Source organism: Aulonocara sp. 'chitande type north' Nkhata Bay, linkage group LG12 (assembly GCF_057382095.1).
Source record: "Aulonocara sp. 'chitande type north' Nkhata Bay isolate Kocher_YH1m ecotype deep benthic linkage group LG12, A_spYH_male_GT1.1, whole genome shotgun sequence".
In the NCBI taxonomy this organism is placed as follows: domain Eukaryota; kingdom Metazoa; phylum Chordata; class Actinopteri; order Cichliformes; family Cichlidae; genus Aulonocara; species Aulonocara sp. 'chitande type north' Nkhata Bay.
In genome coordinates this window covers 22,946,996-22,968,636 of record NC_141355.1, presented here as the reverse complement: position 1 = coordinate 22,968,636, position 21,641 = coordinate 22,946,996, and the positions used below count along the sequence as shown (strand labels likewise).

At 40.4% G+C, this 21,641-nt stretch overlaps 2 protein-coding genes across 2 annotated transcripts; one reads left to right on the top strand and one right to left on the bottom strand.

Annotated features, from left to right (window-relative positions):
- Positions 1 to 406: 406 nt before the first annotated feature.
- rfk (riboflavin kinase) lies at positions 407 to 5,793 on the top strand. The gene is made up of 4 exons (XM_086314469.1): positions 407 to 949; positions 1,888 to 2,039; positions 4,107 to 4,209; positions 4,372 to 5,793. Exons 1-4 carry the CDS (start codon positions 868 to 870, stop codon positions 4,545 to 4,547), a joined length of 513 nt encoding a protein of 170 aa, XP_086170595.1. The 5' UTR covers positions 407 to 867; the 3' UTR covers positions 4,548 to 5,793.
- Positions 5,794 to 6,454: 661 nt separating this feature from the next.
- LOC147317480 (proprotein convertase subtilisin/kexin type 5-like) lies at positions 6,455 to 20,988 on the bottom strand. Its single transcript, XM_086257956.1, has 17 exons — positions 20,864 to 20,988; positions 19,969 to 20,105; positions 17,943 to 18,152; positions 16,935 to 17,003; positions 13,829 to 13,889; positions 13,592 to 13,737; positions 12,842 to 13,048; positions 12,395 to 12,478; positions 11,981 to 12,167; positions 11,671 to 11,885; positions 11,104 to 11,346; positions 10,748 to 10,981; positions 10,474 to 10,654; positions 10,149 to 10,366; positions 9,569 to 9,669; positions 9,211 to 9,421; positions 6,455 to 8,457 (listed from the first exon to the last, which is right to left on the bottom strand). Exons 1-17 carry the CDS (start codon positions 20,986 to 20,988, stop codon positions 8,051 to 8,053), a joined length of 3,036 nt encoding a protein of 1,011 aa, XP_086114082.1. The 3' UTR covers positions 6,455 to 8,050.
- Between the last annotated feature and the right edge of the window lie 653 nt (positions 20,989 to 21,641).

Sequence of the window (21,641 nt, the reverse complement as noted above, 5' to 3'; positions counted from 1 at the left end):
TGTCCATCTCCCACTCGTGTGACCATTAAAATCATTGTTTGAGTCAACCCGGCCGGACCAGTGTTGTTCTTTGGGTTTTTCCTCTTGTGTCCATCCCCAATATATGAATCTGTAACATAATACTAACAGGAGTATAAAAAATGGACATGGAAAACCATAGTACAGCTTTTATGTATAAACATGTGGTTGCTCATTACCTGCCATCCCAAACCAGCAAACTCAAATTCATGTAGTTTTGACTAGTGGCATTAGTATAAAAGAAAAGACTGCCAAGTCAACCCTCCTGATTAAAAACTAATCGAGCTGTCCGTACATCTCAACTCCTTTGCCAGAGTATCTGTAATCGCTATATTTCCTACAGCACCTGAAGGCAGCACATGGCTACTCGTCCGTCTTTGGTCACGCGGTCAGTGACATCAGACGAAGCGTTGGTGACGCAGATATGTGATGGTGCAACACACGTAATATAACCGGCTACCTGTGAGGATCTGTACTTCGTTTTCTCAGTCATACGGAGAGTGGATCTGTCTGAAGCGGAGACTTCTGTCTGTCAGATCTGGTGTAAGCAGCACTTTTGGAGAAAACCGCTTTAGGAATTATTCGTTTCCAGTAAGGCTAACAGTTATTAGCGCTGATAGCATAGTAAGTGAACTTTCACGGTTCAACCTTAACCTACTCGAGGAGGACAGCATAATAGCTAAAGACTAATGTGAACTTTGAACTCTACAGGGGCAAAATTTGGGCAAAAAGAGTGCGTTAGATAACCGTGTAGTCCTGTCTGTTTAGCTAGCCGGACTTCCGTGTGTCGTTCGAGGTCATTCTGTAGCGCTCATTCAAGAGACACAGCTTCTGTCCCAGACTCTAGTCATGAAGAGCCTGCCGTACTTCTGTCGGGGAGAGGTCGTTCGAGGATTTGGAAGGGGAAGCAAAGAACTCGGTATTCCCACAGGTGAGTTGACTATTTTACCATTTGTTTGCAGGGCTTTTAATTAAGCTTAACTAAACACCGATTTACGCAAATAACGTAGTTGGAATTAGTAGTTGGAAACAACCGTAGACAAAGTTAACATTAGTGGTCTGATTTTATATAATACATGTGCGTTATAGCACGTGTGATCAGTTACTCTGTTAGTCCAACTGTTCTTTGTACTGCCCCTTTACACACGACTGAACTGCTCTGCACCTTTTACGTAAATATCGTTTAGTTTTTTACCACAATGTCACGATGATTCACAGCTTTTAATTACTTCATTTATCCTCACGTGTACTTTTCGAAATAAGCTCAGTTTTTGTTTTACACCACCTATAAGTTTAGGGTTTAAGATCTTTACACTTAACCAGTATCAGTCCAATAGCTTTGAAAACAACTAATAAGGACTGCATTTTAAACACCTGTTGACCAGGCAGCGTTCAGCATTTTTTTTTTTTGCTGTAAGAAATGGCCAAATGAATGAACTGTGGGCTTTACTCTAAGAGATCAGAATGGAGTTCTGGGCAGCGTGCAGTCACGGACAAAACCAAAACACATGAGTTTATATGGCCTTGAGCATTTTGCAAGATTTTTGGCTTAAAATCAAACTTGCATAGGATATTGGATGCAGTTTGTTTGTAATAAATGTCTTTCATGTATATTTTTTTTGTCCTCCACAGAAGTTTCTCAAGCAGTTTGTCTCGTTTCACAGTACCAGTTTTGAATACACTGAAGTTAACAGATTAATCAAATGCTTTCTGCAAACATTTCTGGCCTTCATTATCATAAAAAGCAGTTGAACGCTTCAGTTAAATAAAAAGTCTTCTTCTAGTTTGAAGTAATTTTGAGAAAATCACTAACTTCTTCCACAGCATCCTTTTTATTCCCATCATCTGATGTTTCCCTCTGACCTACAGCAAACTTCCAAGACTCCGTGGTGGACAATCTTCCAGCAGATATCAGCACAGGGATCTACTACGGCTGGGCTTGTGTGGGTAATGGCGATGTCTACAAAATGGTGATGAGCATCGGCTGGAACCCTTACTACAAAAATACCAAGAAATCCATGGTAAGCACTTAAATGCCATAGTGTTGTGGCCACAAAAGATGTCTTTGATAGTAAAGGGCTAAGCTAATTATGATCTAGTTATAAGTGTCCATCGATTCTACAGCTTTGGGAGGAAAATTAGATTTCACACAAATGTATTTAAGCTGAATATGTGAACTTCTTTAAAAAGTCATCTGACTAAGCCGTGGGTGAATATAGATTTGTGTGTGTGTGTGTGTGTGTGTGTGTGTGTGTGTGTGTATAATATATATACGCGCGCGCAATGTGCCTGGTTTTAAAGAACACTGGTCTATTCCATCTCGCGACATACTTATTTTTGCTAATGACCATGTCAACAATTTGAGACGTGTTAGTCAGGGTGGATTCTCATAAATCTCCTCAGCAATTCATTTATTTAATTTTTGTCTAGTTTACCAGATGGGAATTTCCCCTGTCTCAATCGTGCCCATTGTATATCAAAAAAGGATACTTTTTTGCATCCTCACAGTGGGAAGAAGTTTAAATAAAAAAACAGAATCTCCTGTAGAAAAGAGAACTGTATTCTACTTGTTAAAATGGCCATGTGGCTAGCATATGCAGGTAAAACTAAGCAGATTTAAAAATAAGGATTTCTGAAGATAACAGGAGCGTAAGAAATGGACACGAGAGCTCCAGTGTTTAGGCATTTTAATGCAGCTGTCTGTCTTGTGGGTTCCCTTCCCTTTCAATGTGTAGAAATGTTACCTCCTCTCAAAAGTGTAGATTCAGACCGATTATTGTTACAGAGAGACAGATATAGCTTATGTGCACTACAGACTGAAAGCCCTAAAGGCTTGGACTGTTAAAATGCTTTTTGTGGTCAATTATATGGGTTATCCCCTCTATTTTTATACTTAGTGTGAGGTTGTTTCGAGTCTAGAAAGTGCCATGCATTCGTTTCTTTGTGAACTTGCCTTTTTTTCCGCCTGTGTCTGTTTTTAATATTTCTAATAATGTTGTGCATAAAATCATTTTGACAGTTTTAGTTTAAACTGTGTTTTGTTGTTTTTGTTTGTTTTTCATCTGGATTGCAGATGGCTTGTAGACATTCTTATTACTGATTTGTCCTTTTTTTTTTTTTTTTTTTTTTTTTTTTTTTTTTTTTTTTTTTCTCTTCACCAGTATTTACTTTTTCCACCAAAGGTCATTTTCACATTGACACTGTCCACTACTGTTTGTATGTGTTTTACATTGAGTTTTCAGTACTGTGCAAAAGTCTTTTGCCATCATTTGTCACTCAGTATTTTAGCTTTCAAGGACTCTGACTTTCTTATAATCTTCTAAATGTTAAGTTTTCTGCAGGTCTTTCAAACGTTGCCTGCTTTTTCACTCATTGTCAGGCCCCACTTTCAGAGGAATGTTTTTGTTTAAGCCACTTACAACTGACTTATGAGTCATCAAAGCATTAAAAAAAACAACTGAAGAAATTAACCAGTGTGATGTGTAAACGCAACACACAGTTTAGCAAAGACTGTTTTAAATTGTATCTTCTGACACTTTGTTAATATTTGTTCCCATTTTGTTGTAAAATCTATAAAATAATTCCAACAAAAACAGATTAACAAACAAAATAGTATTTTTGTATCTTTGTACAAGTGGAGAACAAACAGAATAGCAGATGAACCGTATTTAAAATAGGGGGGAAAAAAATCTACAAACACCTGACGCAGAACCTTGAGTTTGGACCTTTAGTTGATGCATCAACTGTTCACTGAAGCCTCAACAGAAATGGGCTCAGTGGAAGGGTGGCTGGGAAACTGTGAGAGAACCCTGATGTATGCCAAAAAGCCCAACATCTGGACTAAAAACTGATTTCTGTCAGCACTAATTTAAAAACATCAAATTCTTCAAATCATTTTGTCCAGCAAAGCAGTCTGGATATGGCGTGTCCTCCACACGCTGGCATTGATTGGCTTTTTATTTTGCAAGTCACTTCTTTTCCCCAGATGCAGGATAGCCGCGAATGCAACATTGTAACATTTTTCTAATACAAAAAAGCAATTCAGTCAATTATGGCTCTTATCTAACTTTATGCATTTTTGGTTATAGGAGACTCATGTGATACACAAATTCAAAGAAGACTTTTATGGAGAAGTTCTCAGTGTGGTCCTTGTGGGCTACATCCGCCCAGAAAGAAGCTTTAACTCACTCGGTATGCCTTTTAGTTACACTCATCTCAACACAGAAGTGATGTAGTGTGATGCCAGTAATGCCCTTTTAAAGTTTTGCTCAGTATTAAGGAATACATTTCCATCATCCCTTTTTTTGTGCGACTCTCATAACACTTTTCTCACCTTTGCCTCCGTCCTGACAGAAGCCCTCATTGCGGCAATCAACAGTGATATTGAGGAGGCCAAGATGAAGCTGGAGCTGCCAGAGCATCACAAGCTGAAAGATGACAACTTCTTCACCAGCACGGCCAACTCCTCTTCAGTCCTGCCCACCACGCCCAGCCCGTCCACGTCACAGACTATTATGAACGGTCACTAACAGCTGGCTAGGACAGCAGTGCTGTGGATACACTCACACAGACCAGAATTAGACAAAGGTTTATGTAAATGCTCAGCCTCGCTGTCACAATGCATGCACATGGACCTAATCATAAGCAATCCTTTTTTCTTTTCTTTTTTTATTCTGTTTTTCTTTTGTTGTTGGTGTCTCTTTGTAAAGAGCTGTTAAGCTTCCTGCCTGGTTTTGTCACACAGACTGATTATGTCTGCCTCTCAACGGTCCTGCTGTATATTTTGGAATCGTTTACTAGAGAAGGCACTAAAAACAGACCTTGGGATTAAGGTAATTGCAACCACTGCAGAGGCAGTTGTAAAATATTGTGTGTAAAAGGTACGAATAGACTATTAAGTGTCTGATCACTATTTATTTTGGTTGGAAATACATGACTTTTCTTTTTTTCTGCTTCAGCGATGGTTAAAGAGAAGGTCTGGGCATTATTATCTGCAACAAAAACACACATTGTGCAATCTGAGGCTTTTTGAAAGTCTTCAGTTTTCTTGTTTTCTCCTTACATGTCCCTCTTCAGGAAAGGAGAACGTAAAAGGACACTGCCCTAAAACTTATACACTTGGCCAGAAATTCAGTTTTGTTTTGACGCAGGAAGAAAATGGTTAAGATGGTTATTTATTGAATGATATGTTTACCTAAAATGTTTTAAGCAAAGGCTTTTATTAAGCTTTATTTTTATTTTATCTTGATTTAGGTATCACTTAACTGTCTTGTCAGTGACCGGTCCTTTTAATCAGCAGTTAATTATAGATGAACACTAAGGCTGAAAAGGGCTTTAAGCACGTTGGGAATTTGTTACTCCCTTTAGCCTTTTCATTTCAGTGTCGATGGCTTTGTTCCAGATAGAAAAACACTGGCAGGTGGAGATGCTAAAAGATCTTTTTAGTACAAGTGGAAGTGTTTAACACCAATTTATGAGAATTTGAACAGATCAAACTAGCACACTATTCTTAGTATCTGCATCGGTCAGCATTTAATATATTTACATTCAGAAACCGTTGTCAAATCCCTGGCTGGTGTTAGGTGTGTGTGTGTGTGTGTGTGTGTGTGTGTGTGTGCGCGCGCGCGTGTGTGCGAGACTGTACCTGTTTGGCTTTTACAATGAAGTGTTTACTTTCATTCGAAGCTCTGATGATGGAAGCCTGCTGATGTGATTTCAGCTCTTATAAACTCTTGTGTTACATGAGACATATTAAAATGTTATTTAGAGTTAAAAGACATTTGTTGTACACTCAGCTGTTTTTGCTGGTGAGATGCCTTTTAGTTGTTCCATTTCTAATGCGTGCAAAGGACTGAACTAATTAATTGTGCTGCTTTATCAAGCCTATCAAAGATATAGTGATATCGATAGATAATTTTTTTTTTTTCTCCCCCGTCTAATTACTGCAGGGCGGTCTGGTGTTTTAGTCTCACATGTTGCAGTTATTTAGTCTAGTTTACACAGGGACCACAGATACTTGATGTAGAGTTCATTAAAGCGTATCCACCTTTATTTTCATCCATGTTTCATTAAATCAAATCATTTTAATTCAATTGTATCAAAGTTATTTTCTTCTCTTTCCTTTTTAAAGCTTTATATACATTCAACGCATTTTCAAAAATGATGAAAACAAGAAACCCACATTAAACAATATGTAGCTGTCTGACCTGTTAATACTTTTTGCCACATTACATCTTTGGCTGATACAACCTGAATTTTGTTACTGAACTCGTATTAGCTTTTACAAATATGCACAGATATACATGTTAATTCAGATTAAATCGGTTCTGAAGCATATTTTTGAGATTAAAAGGCTTAATAAAGTGGCTGGTGAGTGTGTGCAATCTTGACATCCTCCATTGTCGCCATTCTTTAACCACATGAACCCTGAACTGAATTTTATTTTAATCCAGCTTTATTATGAAACAACCATTCACAGCACATTTAACATAAAGAACAAAAAAAAAAAAATCCCAACTCTTTTCACTTCACATTCAGTGACTGAACAAGATTTGTTATCTCAGCGAGACCAAACAAGCTGCTACGTTAAAGTCACAATAAAGTCAAACTGTAAGAAAAATATTTTAAGAAAAAGTGTGGGAAGATCACTTGTGAATCTTTCTGCTCTGTTGTGTGGAGGTCTGAACACCTGCACAGACATGGTAGATTTTAATGTAGCCTAAACAAGGAAACAACAACTGTAAATCGTTCTGAAAAGATCCAAAGTGACCCTCACAGGGTCACAAATCACACTAGTCTAAGAATTCCTCTAACCTGATTCACACAGTAAAATGGTGATATTTCAGCACTAATTAAAGACTGCTTAAAATCCCATGTTGCCAAAGCAGAGAAGCATATTACATGTATGTGCTATTAAATATAGTATTGTGTGTGAAATGCAAAGATGTTTAGTTTTAGCTTTTGCTGACAAAGCTGAATCCTGCAAACATTAACATAATTTAATTATTGTTCTATTTCTATTTTCCAACTAAATTAACACTTGAAATTTAATATAGGTGACTTGTATTAAATAGTACTGACGAGACAACACTAACCTCCCCTAAAGAAATCCAGCTAAATTTGTCTTGAATCACATTTATAGTGACTTAAGAAGCAAGCCTAATTTAGATGACCCATGCAGGTTTGCAGAGTATCTTTATTATAGCAGAGCCAATTTATCAGCTATTATTAGCCATTTGCCGATAGCTCAGTGTCGGCATTTATAATGGTTGATAAATTAAAATTTAAAAAATGAAGAAGAGATGGGAGAAACACCAGTGTTAGTAGTTCAATGCATGGTTTGTACAGGGCACGCTGCAACTCCCCTGCTGGCAAAAGGCATTTTAAATTCAACAACAAGCTGATCCGAGCAGAATCGGGTAGAGGGCAAAGTAGATTATTTTTAAACTGCGCATGTTATCTTAGATAGGGAAGTCTGTTTTTGTTTCATGTATCTGAAAGGAAACAAAATATTGGCTGACATCTGATTTTTAAATCACCAAATAAAGGTGTCTGTCTTAAAAATCCTATACTGATCGGTTTCTAAATGTTTATTATATTTTTACATGTATGCAACAGGCCACTTCTCAGCATAAAAAGATAAATAACATTTTGTTTCACCACAACATTATTTCCCACTGTTTATCAAACTTGAAAGAACCAAATAATTTTCACCAAAATATTAAACGACTCTGTGTAGATATGAAAACAGGAAACAATGATGGTTCAAATTTTCAATATGTAGCAAAAAAATGTTGATTATACCCATAATTCCTTTCCCAGGCTTGTCTTTTATTATAATTACACATAGCTTTGCCCCACCAGCTAATTAACTGTTAGAAATTAAATATTTTCTAAAGGAATACAAATTGTTTTTTTTTTAAAAAGGATTAAATTAACATGACTGATCGGTTTCTACTTTTACAAAAAAAGGCATTGCACAACAAAGTTGCAAAATAAACATCAAACGGAGAACCATCCCTGTCCGCTCTCTTCATCTATATGAGTAGCTCTCATCATCATACTCTAGTTCAATGTCATCTTGATCCAAGAGCCCATACTTGAACTTCTTATACACCGTTCCATCTTGTGTCATGTACACAATATCATCATCTTCCTCTTCTTCGTCATCGTCACCGTCAATAATTCTGTCGTTGTACTCCCCAAATGAAGAGCTGGCAGGTTGTGGTGCAGTGTTTTCCTTGGTGCTCAGTTTCTGGTACCCTCCAGCTCTGGTTTTGGGTGTCGCGGCACGGGATTTAGACCGAGCATTGAAGATGAGAAAGAGCACTCCGCCCACAGAGAGGATGATGAGAACACAAACGAAGGCAAAGACTTTAGCTCCACTGTTCTGAGCTTCCCCCTGCAGCACCACAAAGTTGACATCCAAGATGCACTCGACTAAGAAAAAGGAGAGAGCAGACCATGAGGTTAAAGTGCACAAATCTATTTACCATCCACTGCAGAAATTTCCAGCAAAACAAGAAGATTTTCATCAGTAATTTTACACATTAATCATGTAGAAAACTGAGATGTGCAGTTGAAACTGCACTTCTTTATCTTATATTAACCTCCTAAGACCCGAATGCTTCCATGGCATGCATTTTTAATTTCTCTTTGATATTTGGGTTGATTGGGACCTGATGAATGTAAAAACAAAGAATTGGCAGATTTTTTTTTTTTTTTTTACCTGATTTTTGTTTCTGACAAAAATGAGATGCACATATGAGGATATTTGTTTATAATTTTGATAGAACAGTGGCAGTATAATGTCCTTGTAAGTGGATATCAGGCCCTTGTAGAGCAAAAGTTAGTACTGTGGTCTAGACAACCCAAAATGTGATGTCCACATATGTGGACGCCAGGTCCTAGAAGGCTAAGATATCTCAGGGATTAAATGTGCACTTAAATGCCTTTACATTGACAGGGAGCGGAGTTCACTCATCCATGGGCTGTATGAGAATTAAATTATTTAAATAGGGCCAGATGTATTGCAGGATTCACACGCACTTAAACACAATTTTCCATGAACAAGTATGGCGAGAGTATGTGTTCAAAAAGCTAAGGGAGGGATTTTCACTGAAAAGATCACACATGCTGGTCATAGAGGTGTGTTTGCTGGAAGTCAGTGTCTCAGTGTGACTCCTCATTTACATTGTGATGACTTGCAGTTGCAGCACTCCCTGGGGATTTGTTGTTCTTTGTGGCGTATCTCATTTCCACAACAGGTCAAGCAGCGGCCATCATCAGAGAGGAGTTGGCCCGCGTGGCACATGGTGCATTTCCATATGCCGGGACCTCGGCAGCCCAAACAAGACGGGTGGCACGCTCTGCACTTGAGTTTCTCGCTCTCTGACTTTGAGTCCTGAAGAAGAAAACATAGACTGAATCCGCGGGTTCACACATTTGGTCAGCTCTGGCAATTTGCTGCGTATGATAGGTGTAAGATTAATGAGTGATTTGAACATAAACAAAAACACTTGCTAAATAAAAAAAACAAGAGATCTGTCACCTCTGATGCATCGTAGTAGCCTATTGAACACTTGGCGGTACACATGGTAGCCATCAACGTGTAGCCAAAATAACAGGACTTACAGGCTAAAGCGCTGTTGTCTGAGAGGAGAGAGGCGACAGATAAGAGCAGTTACAATAGGCCTTCATCTTTGCTACAGTTTAAGATTAGATTCAATGAGAAAATCCATTTATTCCATGTTCCAGAAAAATTGTTCTCCATTTAATTTAGTATAATTTTTTTTTATCTCAGCTACCCCTCAGCCTCCTAATAGAGGCACATATAGTTTAAATTTTAAAATCATAGGTCACATCTTTTTCAAGTTCTTCTTTTCATAAGAGTTTCAGAAAACTTGACCTTTGATGTCATCAAGGTCATCAAGATTCTAACTTAAGATTTTTAGCAGATGTAGAATTTTCACCAATTTGAAAATCTTACGTGTAGTTCTCGACTTATCGAGTTCACAAAGTTCGGTGTCTACACGGCTCAATGGGGCTCAATTTCCCATCAGCCTTGAGGGGTAAAAATAAGCTACAATGCAGATAAGAATAAATAAATAGACATGACAGGCTTCCCTTACCGTTGCAGGTCTTGCAGGTAGGGTGACACTTGTGACAGCTCATGGAATGACTGACTTGGTAGTATCCTGGAGGGCAGCTCTGCAGGCACTGGCCCCACTGCTTCATGTAGACATAGCCCTTTCTGCAGCTCAGACAGTTTCCGCTACCACCACCCTGACACTGGCTACAGGACGGGTCACAGCGCTCACACACCATGGTGGCTGTGTTGCCAAAGTGACTGAGAAAGAGAAAGAGGATATCTGCTTACTTCATGGTATTTTTTTTATTAAAGGATGTGAGACTACTCCTGAGATTTGCGAGCACGGCTTTGTTTTTTTGCCTGACCCCTCTGAGCAGGTTTCGACGCAGGTCTCTCCCTGCTTGAAGAATCCAGGTTTACAGGTGACACACTCCACACTGTGGTGGCCAGTACACGTCTTACAGCTGAAGTGGCAGCGCCCACACAAGCGCTCATCCTGGTCCTTAACGTAGTAACCCTCAGGACACTGCGGCACGCATGTGTTGTCTGATTGACACAGGCACAGAGTCAGCATTTCAAAAGGAAAAGGACAAGCATACATTAAATAATATGAGCTACAGTACATCTTTTTTTTCTTACGTAGTAAGAAGTGTGGGCTGTTACAGCTTAAGCAGTGGTCTTTGCCTGGCCCATTACAACCATGGCAGTGTTTATGGCACTGTTGACACTTCCCATTCTGGTCCTTGTATGAGCTCGGGGAGCATTCACTGTACCACACACAATGTCCAGTGGCATCCTTTTGCCTGCCTTCAGCACAGGTGAGACAGGATGTAGGCTCAGAGCCTGAGCAGGTCAGACATGAACTGGGACAATCTGGGAAAATATGAAGCCATTAGACAGAGCCAACTAGAATCTGAGTATAAATGTCCTGTAACAACTCCACTGATTCATTTTCATTCTCATTGTGTGGTCATGTTAAGTTTCCACCTTCCTACCTTTGCATTCTTTGCTGGTCTCATCATAATACGTTTGGCTGGGACACTCAGAAAGACATTCTCCACTGTAACGTACATTTTTGTCACTTTGACATAGAGTGCAGTCATCTATGTCGGGTCCATCACACAAAGCACAGTCATCATGACAACGCACACACTCCTGCTGGCTCATACTTTCAAAGTAGCCATCAGGACAATCACCCACACACTGATCATCATGGAGAAAGTAGTAAGGTGCACAGTCTGGGAAGAAGAAGGAGATGGCAAAATCATTTTTTTGTGATTTCCAAAGTCTAAGTATTTATAATTAAAAGCAAAGGATTCAGCTCTTTGTTGTTATTTCATTTCCTCACTTCCTGACCCTCTGCAGCTATCGAATTTAGGTTTCAGGCCTGAATTATTAGCAGTCAAGGCAGCAGCGACAGAGCTCTCTGCATTTCCTGTCTATCCCTCTTCTGCACCCCTTCCTCATCTCCCTTATCTGTTCAGCTAGTATCGCCTTTCAAAACAGCTCTTTTCCACATCTTCCATTCCTCTCCACTTCACTGTTCCACCGATCATACTTACTCTTGCACAGGCCATACTGATTGCACTCAGTGCAGTGAGCTGGACAGTGATAGCATTCTGTATCATTGGCATAATAACCCTCAGGACACTGGAGCACGCAGGAGTTGTTGAGCAGCAAGTACGGCCTCTCACAGCTCAGACAGTGAAAGATACTTTCCACACAGGATCCACACCCTGTGCTACATGGCAGGCATTCGAGATCTTTAGGAATCCCTCTGAGAAGCAAGCCAGAGAGATAAGAACAAGATGTTACGGACGTTTTACATTTGTGTGAGTTCAGCAGGGAAAGAAGATGAAACTGAAGAAGCACCTCTGACACTCCACCACACACTTCCTGTTTTCCATATAAAGTCCACTGTGACACTGCTGGCACAAATTGGCAGTCTGGCACATGACACAGCCTTGTGAGCACTCCTCACACTGGCCAGACTCCACGTTGGCAAACATGCCAGACGGACAGTGAGCCACGCAAGTGTGTCGAGCAGTCAAAAAACGGTCTAAAAGAAAAAAAGAAAAACCACATCACTCATTTAAATTTAAATGATATTGTCAGTGATTAACATCTTTCGGCATTTGCTGTATTTGATATTGTTCCATAGGATATATGAAAAACATCATGGTTGATTTATCACCTGTTGATGGTAAAGCATGGGTTCTGATAGAAATCAAGCTAAAGTATTTTCTAGTTTCACAGGCAGGCTAACACAGCATACAGCCTGCTTACCTGGGGGGCAGGTGGTGCAGTTCTCCTTCCCTCCACCAAGGCAAGTCTTACAGGAGGGGTGGCACACCTCACGTTTGTACTGAGCTGTCGAAGAAAAGAAAATGGGAAGTGTTTTTTTTTAAAAAAAGGAATGACATACAAGTGACAGAAAAAAATAAAAGGTCTTTTAAATATGTAAATGCCCCCAAAAAATGAAGGCTCTGCTACTGAGTACAATAGAAACATGACTTTCAGTTTCTCCAGCTTCATTTAAGTTTGATGTTTTAGTATAAGAACACTACAGAAGTAAACTCAGAATTTAGTACAATTAAACAAATATGGTGCTGTGAAACTCCTAATTTTACACAGAACATGTAAAACAATACGAGTCTATCACCAATCCACAGGATGCTAGATGGATCGTGCTGATGGCAGTTAGAACTGAGGTCAAATGATCATTTACTGTACTTTTTTTGAAGTGTTTCTCAAGGGAAGAGGCACGCTGGCTTCTCTCTAAACACTCTCCGTTCCTCAGCATAAACCCATCCTCGCAGGAGTCACAGTCATTGTACCGTGGCCCTCGGCAGCTACGACAGCTGCGGTGACAAGGCTCGCACTGCCGGCTTTTTTCATTCACAAAGGAACCTTCTTCACAACGATCCACGCACTCGCCATCTAAACACACAAAGAAAATGTGTAATGCATATAATGAAAAATGTCACATGTGCAGATCCGTCTAAGTTTTTGATGCTTTTGGTATTTCATTGTTGGGGTTTTTTGCCTGGTATTTGGTACATAAATAAAACTGAAGTAAAAAAAAAAATTTGAATTGGATTTTTTCCTGTGCATTCGTGTGAGTTTTCCTTGTAAATCTTGACTGCTTTGTCATGCTGGCTTGTCAGGAGACAAATGTTTAGTGCCTGCTTTCCTTGTCGGTGCATGAAAATCTCAGTCGAACTTAAAAATTAAAAATTATGACTCTGTGCCATTAAGAATTAAGGCAGTTCTGAAAGAAAAAGGAGGATCCAACCACTACTAGCATGCTATATCTAATAAGGTGGCCAGTGAGTGTATATTCTTAAAACACAAACATAAAGCATCATTTCTGGTTTTCAGTTCCTCACTTTGTCTACCAAATGTAGTTACATATTTTTCCATCGGCAGTTTATTATCTGATATTTTTGCTACACACCAAATAAGAAATGTTTCAAGTGTTACCGGAGACATAAAATCCATCTTCACACCAGTAGCACTGGGACTGGTCACAGATTACACATTGCTTATCTTCACACGGAGCGCACGCCATGGCATCTTCCACACTGTAGGTCCGATAAGGACATGACCGATGGCACTCGCCTCCTAATCTGGCAGACAAAAAGAGTCATTATAAGATGAGCACACACTGTGTGACCGTGGAGGAGGAGCTTAATGACTTACTCAACTGAGGAGACTTACTGGTAGTAACCTTCTTCACATTTAAGGCAAACAGTTTCCTGCTCCTGATCTCCCAAATCATCTGTGGCGAAAAGCAGAGATTGAACCACACAAGAAAAAAGGGTAAAAAAAAAAAAAAAACTGCCTTAGTATGCATTTCTGAAATTCTTGTTTAAATCAAAATTTAAATATGATGATTTTTGAACAAGTGAGGTGAGGAACCAGTGAAGCAGGTAGTAACTGTTCGAATGCAGTTTCTTTAGACAGCAGCAGGAGGCACTCTGACAACACATATCAAATGTGTTCAGCTCAGCACAGAAATGAATGGCATGCTCAGATCGATCATAAGCCGAGTGTGATCAATTTTAAAGTAAGAAAGAGACCTAATCCACAAAGCAAATGTAAAAGCCAGCGAGTCTCCGTGCTCACTTTGGTTCCAATCTTTAAGATCAGTGCATTTCTCTCATCCCCAATTATTGCAAGTGTGTGATTTTCTGTTTGTCGAGCTTGCACTGCAGGTGTACTGCTGCTTAAAACACACACACACAAAATGCATAATGTGAGTGACGGGTTATGAATTTTTTTCCCTGTTTTCGTTAGACCAGGAAACATATGGAGGGGATATTAATAAGTAATTCAGGTGAGCGTGTGACTGTTTTTCTACACGCAGCAAAGGAAGAAACTTGTTTTCTTGCAAACTAATTAATTTGTGCTGCCACTCAAAACCATCCAACTGGTAAGTGGGAAAGAGTCACGCTGTCATCCCTTAGTCCAACAATGTCAAAACATCTCGAAGGACAGAGAGAGCATGGGGGTGGGCTTTTAAAACCCTGCATCTGCAGACTTTCCCTTGGGACCTTCATCCTCTCCAGAAAAAGCCTCTGCCGACCCCCTCTACACCCCCTTTCCTCTCCCTGCTTCTCTCCAGCACCCGCAACTTAGCACTGCACTGGTTTGCACTTCAATGCAGTCGACAAGCCACTACCTGTGAAAGCAATTACTCATACAGAGAGAGACTGAGAGAAAGGAAAGGTGGGAGGGACGGAGGTATATAGAAGAGGAGACAGCGAGCGAGGAGCCGGAAATCATGCCTCCAGGCTGTGTCTGTGTGTGAGAGAGGGAGAGAGAGAGAATAGCGCCCGCATAAATATTAACTGTGCACGCCAGGGGAGGGGGGATTTCAACAGAATTTAAAACCTGTACGCACATCCTGAACTATTCACTTGTGGAATGTGGACGCGCTCACACATATTACGCAAGCAACAATCACGCTTTAAAGCAAAAGATTAGGTCAAAGTTATACATGCTCAGGAGGGGAAATGGCTCAACTCGTTTTTAACGTCAACAAACACAAATCATCAATTCAGCAAGAGAAACTGAGAAAGTGCGTTTATGAAAAACTCCTTGATATTCCTGATACAAAGAGACAAGCATAGAAATGAGATGCAGTGCATTAAAAGGGCTGAACTCTGGGGGTGAAACCGAGCTTTGGCATGCAAACAGCCTCTGAGCAAGAGGTTTAACTCTTTATTACTCCTTTTTGTAATGGACGGGAAGAGGTCAACGGTAGCTGCGATTCCTGAAAAATTAGTAAACAAATGGAAATCCATTAACTATTTAAGCCATCCTCACTTGTATCAAATGGAGTGTGGCACGAACAGCCATGTAGAGATGTTATGAGGAATGAAAATAAGGATGGGACCCAGACAGACAGAAAGGCCTTTTTTTATTTAATTGTGGAAAAATACTGCAGTACACGCCCTATGTGATAAAATAAGCAAGATGAAGGTCTCGAGTCCCAGGTAAAGGACAAAATACGGCGATTTCATCAGATCACACCCAGGTACACAAGAAGCACGCATCAGTGCCATTACCCAGAACCAAAAGCTTGACTAATCCAATTGTAAAATATTTTCAAACCTCTCGCCACTGATTACAAATCGTAGTAACCTAAGAGGATTACAGGACATAAAGCTGATGACGAGTCAAAAAAGACGCGTTGAATTTATAAGATGGTGAAGCTAGGACTGAGAAACAGCTGCTGCACCTTATCACACACTGTCAGGCTTGAATTCATTGACTGATCTCATCCGATGTTACAAAGCTCGAGCCTACAGTTTCTTAATCTCTCAGGCAAATGAAAACAAAATCCAATACCAAGCGGTTAGGAATTTGGTTTCTTATAAAACACAATAGTGCATGATTTAATCCCCTCGTATATCTATTCATAATTATGATTTAAGGCTTAATATCATACACCCAAACCTGACAGCCAAAAGTCCTCCACAAGCAGGATTCAGATTAAGCTGCATTCCCCACGCTGACACACAGAGGATGACCTCTGGCACGAGTATGAGCACACACACGTCAGATGTCAGTGACACAAAACGACACGGTTTCGTCTTTACTCTGGCCTGTGGCATCACATCACACAGCCAATCATCTCAAATCTCTAATGTGCTGACTGACTTGTTTGGCTTGCAGAATTGCGATTGCTACGACTGGGTGGGTGGCAAGAGCGAAACTGAAGAAACGTATTCCACCCAGAGTGCATAATGACATAATAACAGTGAGCCTCCACCTCAGACTAGTTCAGCTCCACAATAACAATTTTCCACGGTATGTTGATAATTACCCCTCAGCCCTTTCGTCTTCACGTGACTTGTACCGATAGTGCTCCACAAATCTCATCCACACTAAGTCTATATGGTTTTCCCAGTGAAGGGAAAGTGCTCAGAGATTTAAGAGCGCCTGACTTTTTCATAAATTGACTCAGTTGTTGGGGGCTCCTCTAAGTGAATTGATGTACCTGCAGTAATGGAGAGCCTACAGCAGAGCGTGAGGTGCAACTAAAATCAATGGCAACGTCATTAAATGCAGCGGCGATGCCTCACAACTATCCTTTCAAACACGTTTAGAGAGCATCCCTCTTTAGTAGGTGTCATGTTTGCGCTTTCACAAATGTATCTCACCGATGAGCAGGGTGGCTCATGATTATTAATTCATGATTTTGTGCAGCGCCCGTGACTGCCTCTGCCTCTTATTTTCTAGGGCCTGGTTTTGTTTATGCAGGTCGGTTGATGGAGAAGGTTGGATCAGCCAGACGATGGAAAGAAAAAATGCTTACTGCGTTTACACTGTGCGCAGCCGTCATCACAAAGAAGACACTTTTCATCCTCTGCATCCGAGGCCTCACCTGATGAACACAAGTGGACACAAATGAATAAGATTATATATAAGGACAAAAAGGCAGAGATGTCACATACAGCACAGCTAACGAACCCGGCAAGGTCCTCATCCTGTCTGTGCAGGTCTGCCTTCCACATAAGATCAGCATCTCGCCTTATTCATAAACTTTATCTCCTCACTTACACACTGCCATCATTCCTCCGTCTCAGATTCACTGTTGTGAAATTTTAAGTACCTAACTCCACCACTCCTCCTTATCTCAAACGCAGTATCTCAAAAAATATAACATCTCACTCAAAAATTTCAGCTCTTGCTCAATACTCGATTTGCTGGCATCCGCATTTGATCTCCCACGATGAGATAAAGTGCAGCGGGTTCGTCCTTCTCAATCTTTTCAACTTTAAGAAAACATTTGGCAAGTGTTTATTGGCCAACAGATGAACGAAGTTAAGACAAGTCTGATTTTATTACTCTACTAGGGGATCAGTTTTTATAGAGCCAAAAATAGCTGCTTCACTGAATAAACTTTCAATACCATCTATTATACTGTCATTACTATTCTTCAGTCGGGACCAACATTTGTTCTAATTTATATTTGGCAGTGCAGCTTTGTTCCAGAGACTAAGGCTCATTTATGAACAGAGAAGGCTTCAATTACAACAGATATGAGACAGATTCAGTCAAACACAGCATGAAAAGGAGGAGGGGGGTTGCAAAGCTGCTTGCAAATGTAAAATCCTCGCTTTAAAAACCTGCTCAGCTGAGTTGTAGCTTGTTGAAGTTGTCTTTTGGAGACCATTTTCCTTTTTATGTATTCTTTAAAATACAGCTACACGTGTTCTCACAGACTAGTATATATTGTTTTATTACAAATTATATTATTAATGCACTTTTTCTTTATAGAAGGTGACCTACTACCTGCACATTCTGTACCGGCGTATCTCACCTGTGCTGCAATGCAGTGGGATGCAGTGGCCATTTCTGAGCTTGTGTCCTGGGCTGCATTGGAGGCAGCGATCTGTTTCAGTGCAGATGATGCAGTATGCCGGACACACGTCACACCGTCTCCCTTCTGAGCCTTCAAACTGGAACAACCCCTCTGGGCAGACATCCAGGCACTGACCCTGAAAGAGGTACCTGGCCACGCCAAACATATCTGAGGAAGAGCAAAAACAGCAAAAGTTTTAGGAAAAGAAATCTGAAGAAGAAGGAGTGCTGAAAACAGCTTTGAGGACATACTCAGACACAGAGTCATACACAGGTTAGGACAAAGCAGTTTTACTGCAGGCGTTTAAAGGAAGGGTACATGGATGTTTTGGTATACCGCAAGGACATTTGGCACAGCCAGTCACACGTGGGAGCTTCTCCTGTAAAATGTATGGAAGCCAGGAAAATGATAAAATAACCCAAATTCATAGGCAGCCCAATTATTTATTCACACAGGTTTAGAGACCAGTCAACAACCCCTTTGCAAATTACTTTTTTTTGTCGGCATAAATATTTATGTAAACAATAATAATAAGCTTTTTACAACATTTAACACATTTTGTTTGATCCTTAAAAAGTGTTTTAAACCTGCTGGACATTCAAATGAAACAATTTAGTGGCTTTAAATCAGGGCACGTGCTTTTCAAAGTCAAATATTTTTGAAACTGTAAATGCAATGATATTTAAATGTCAACATTAACCCAGTTTTTCACAGTTGGTCAGCTAAACACCCTCAGCCTGCCAGTCTGTATTTGCTTTCACTGTAATTACATTTTTTTTTTAAAAATCTGTGTCTGGCCGTAATTTCATACATGTCCGGGCTTGTCCGTGTGCGTGTCAACATTTTTAAACTGACACTTTAGTATTTTGCTTGTTTCATCCATCTGTATCTTCGCTACTCGTAGTAGTGACGAGCGGGGGCGTCGAACATGACTTTCAAAGACCTGTCCTCTCAGTACGGAGCTGTACGCATGTGAGTGTGACTGGCCAAGATAACAGAGGTTGTTTTGAGAGAGGAATGACAAGGGCAGAGGCAGATAGAGGGTCTGTTCAAACTATTATTGTTATGTCTCACTGAGCCTCAGACAGACCGGCAATTAAATGGAACCACATTTGCAAACAGTCTGACAAGCTTGCCGGCTAATTGAGAGTGTATGCACATGTGAAGGTGACAGAGTGTGTGTGTGTGTGTGTGTGTGTGTGTGTGTGTGTGTGTGTGTGTGTGTGAGAGAAAGAAAAATCTGGTGTTAATCTTCTTTTGGCTGTCTGGTATCTCAAAGTGAGTGTGTGATTGGGGGCTAGGTGTGTGAGTAACACAATCTCCCCAGTGTAAATACATTCATTCAAACAGCCATAATACCTCCTGAAATAGTGTGATAAACACAGTTATTACTACCATCCTCCGGTTGATATTTCTTCAGCTGTGGTTGCCTAATGACGTCCGGATTTTATAACTGCTGTTATGAGGGGAGGAAAAAGGCTTTTTGATAGACTGATTGGCTGCACAAGATCAGAAAACATGCAGTTTTAGAGGAAGTAAAAGTAGTCATTAAATACAGACCTTTCTTTTTTTTTGACTGATCTGAAAAGCTGACCAAAGTGCAGTGACCTCTAAAGTATACAAATGACTAATATATGTTTTATCCACATCTATCAGCAGACCTTGAGTGACCTGCTGCATTAATTAGGTTCACTTTTGGAGGATTTATTGATGGAATCTGGCACAAATGAGTCTTTGTGTGAACCAAAGAATACTATGAAGAAGCCCGCTTGGATGGATGGATGGGCCTGATGGATAGATTTGCAGCTAAACCTTTGCAAAAACCTGCATCAGTTCAAAGAGTGCAGCTTTTATGTGGCAGCGAAGAAATAAAGGACGTTTTTATCTGCACTAACTGGTGCTGCATTTCCCTGAAAGCTAACTCAATGCACTTGTGATTGATGTTTATAATTTCTAGGGGCATTGATGTATATTTTAAATATACCTGTGTCACAGGTGGTGCAGCTATGAGCTCCCTCATCAGTACACTCCTGACAGGTGTGGTGACAAAGGCGGCATTGTCTTCCCGCGGCATAACGGCCCTTCTGACAGCGGGTGTCACAGCGTCCTTCATCAAAGAACCTGCAGGTGGAACAAAATTAGGCCCAGCTACTGTATATAATATCCATATTTATAGTGTAACAAGTTGCTGCACTTGCATGACAAGTTGACAAGTTTAAGATGAAGATTTCACAAATTAAAACAGGTTAATCCAAACCAACTGCAAACTTTTTTTTTTAGGTTCGTGTAATTATTTTAGCTCCTTCCTTTGGTGGGTTGGCTCAATTGTCTTCTTTTTAGTCAATTGTCAATCTTTTCAGTATACACTACAGATGTTTGTGTGTCAGTGGCTGTCACCGTGTTGCAGGGCAGCTGGTGCAGTCATCTCTCTCTGGACCTTTGCACCGCAGACAGGAAGGATCACACGGGTGGCACTTGTTGTGTTTACTCAAGTACTCTCCTGCCGATAGAGAGCCACAGAAAACAGCATCACCGCACGTTCGGCCTCACTTATCTGCCTCTATTTGACTCACTTCATACTTACCGTGCTTACTTGTCGTATCACTTGAGCGATTTGATTTGATGCTTTGATGTATCCTAGTTGCACCAAATTAACAGCCAATTGCTTTTGTTTTCATTTCATTAAATTTTTCTCTGACTTCTCCTGCACAGAAACAGCTGTATATCTGCTTTTCTTTATCTTGCAAATATATTTCACACATCTTTTTTTGCTAAAAAAAAAACTAAGGTGAAATGATCTGGTCATTTCTCATCTATTTAAAGAGAAGCTGTTGTCTTATGGGAAAGGACAACAGTGGTGCAGTAGTTAGCACTTTCACCTCATAAAGACTCTTGGTTTGAACCTCCCTGAGGCCTTTCTGTGTGGAGCTTGCGTGATCTCCCAGTACACGCGTGGGTTTTCTCTGGGCGCTCCAGTTTCTTTCCACAGTCCAAAGACTTGCATGTTAGGTTCATTAGCGATTCTAAATTGGCTGTCGTGTGGATGTGAGCGCTTCAGTGCGTTGAATAAGGCGCTGCCTGAATGTGGATTGTATTGTAAAGCCTCGTGTGTGCTCAGGATGAGTAGAGAAAGAGCAATATAAATGCCACTCAGCTTCCATTTCAGTCGTGACTACAAATTTTAAGCACTTCTAGTTCGCTGCACAGCGTTTCTGCACGAGTTCCCCACTTTGTGTGTTGACTTTGCACGTTTCCTCGCTCACATTTGGGTTTGTTCATTATCCAAAAGAATCACAGTTTAAGTCAGCAGTCGTACCCAGTGTAGCGTTTATCTAATTAAAGTCGTCTCTGAGGGGAAACAACGACTTTTCACGCCATGAACAGGAAGAGCCAAGATAATATACAAAGTCTTAAAGGAAGACATCATCTCTAATCACCAGCATCTGTAGCCAGGTAACGGCAATATTTACAACCTCTTGCCATAGAAGTGAGCTTGCTTATTAGAGTGGAAATGCGACAGAGGCATCTGCTATATCATAAGGAAACATCCTTCCCGCAGCCCATTAACCACATCTTCCACTGATGAACGTGTTGAAAATGTGCGTAGGTTCTTGAAGGCCGGAAAGTTTTTCTTACAAAACAGATTACTGACTGGAA

Bases quoted from the DNA above. Each gene is read 5' to 3' on its own strand.
- LOC147317480 (XM_086257956.1), bottom strand. From the start codon at position 20,988: ATGCAAGTCTTTGGACTGTGGAAAGAAACTGGAGCGCCCAGAGAAAAC. The intron at 13,049-13,591 runs GTAACACTTGAA...TTGTGTGTTTAG, and splicing joins AGATGGATTTTATGTCTCCG to ATGGCGAGTGCGTGGATCGT. The intron at 9,670-10,148 runs GTAAGGGAAGCC...CTCTCCTCTCAG, and splicing joins TACCTGCAAGACCTGCAACG to ACAACAGCGCTTTAGCCTGT.
- rfk (XM_086314469.1), top strand. From the start codon at position 868: ATGAAGAGCCTGCCGTACTTCTGTCGGGGAGAGGTCGTTCGAGGATTT. The intron at 950-1,887 runs GTGAGTTGACTA...TCTGACCTACAG, and splicing joins AGAACTCGGTATTCCCACAG to CAAACTTCCAAGACTCCGTG. The intron at 2,040-4,106 runs GTAAGCACTTAA...TTTTGGTTATAG, and splicing joins AAAATACCAAGAAATCCATG to GAGACTCATGTGATACACAA.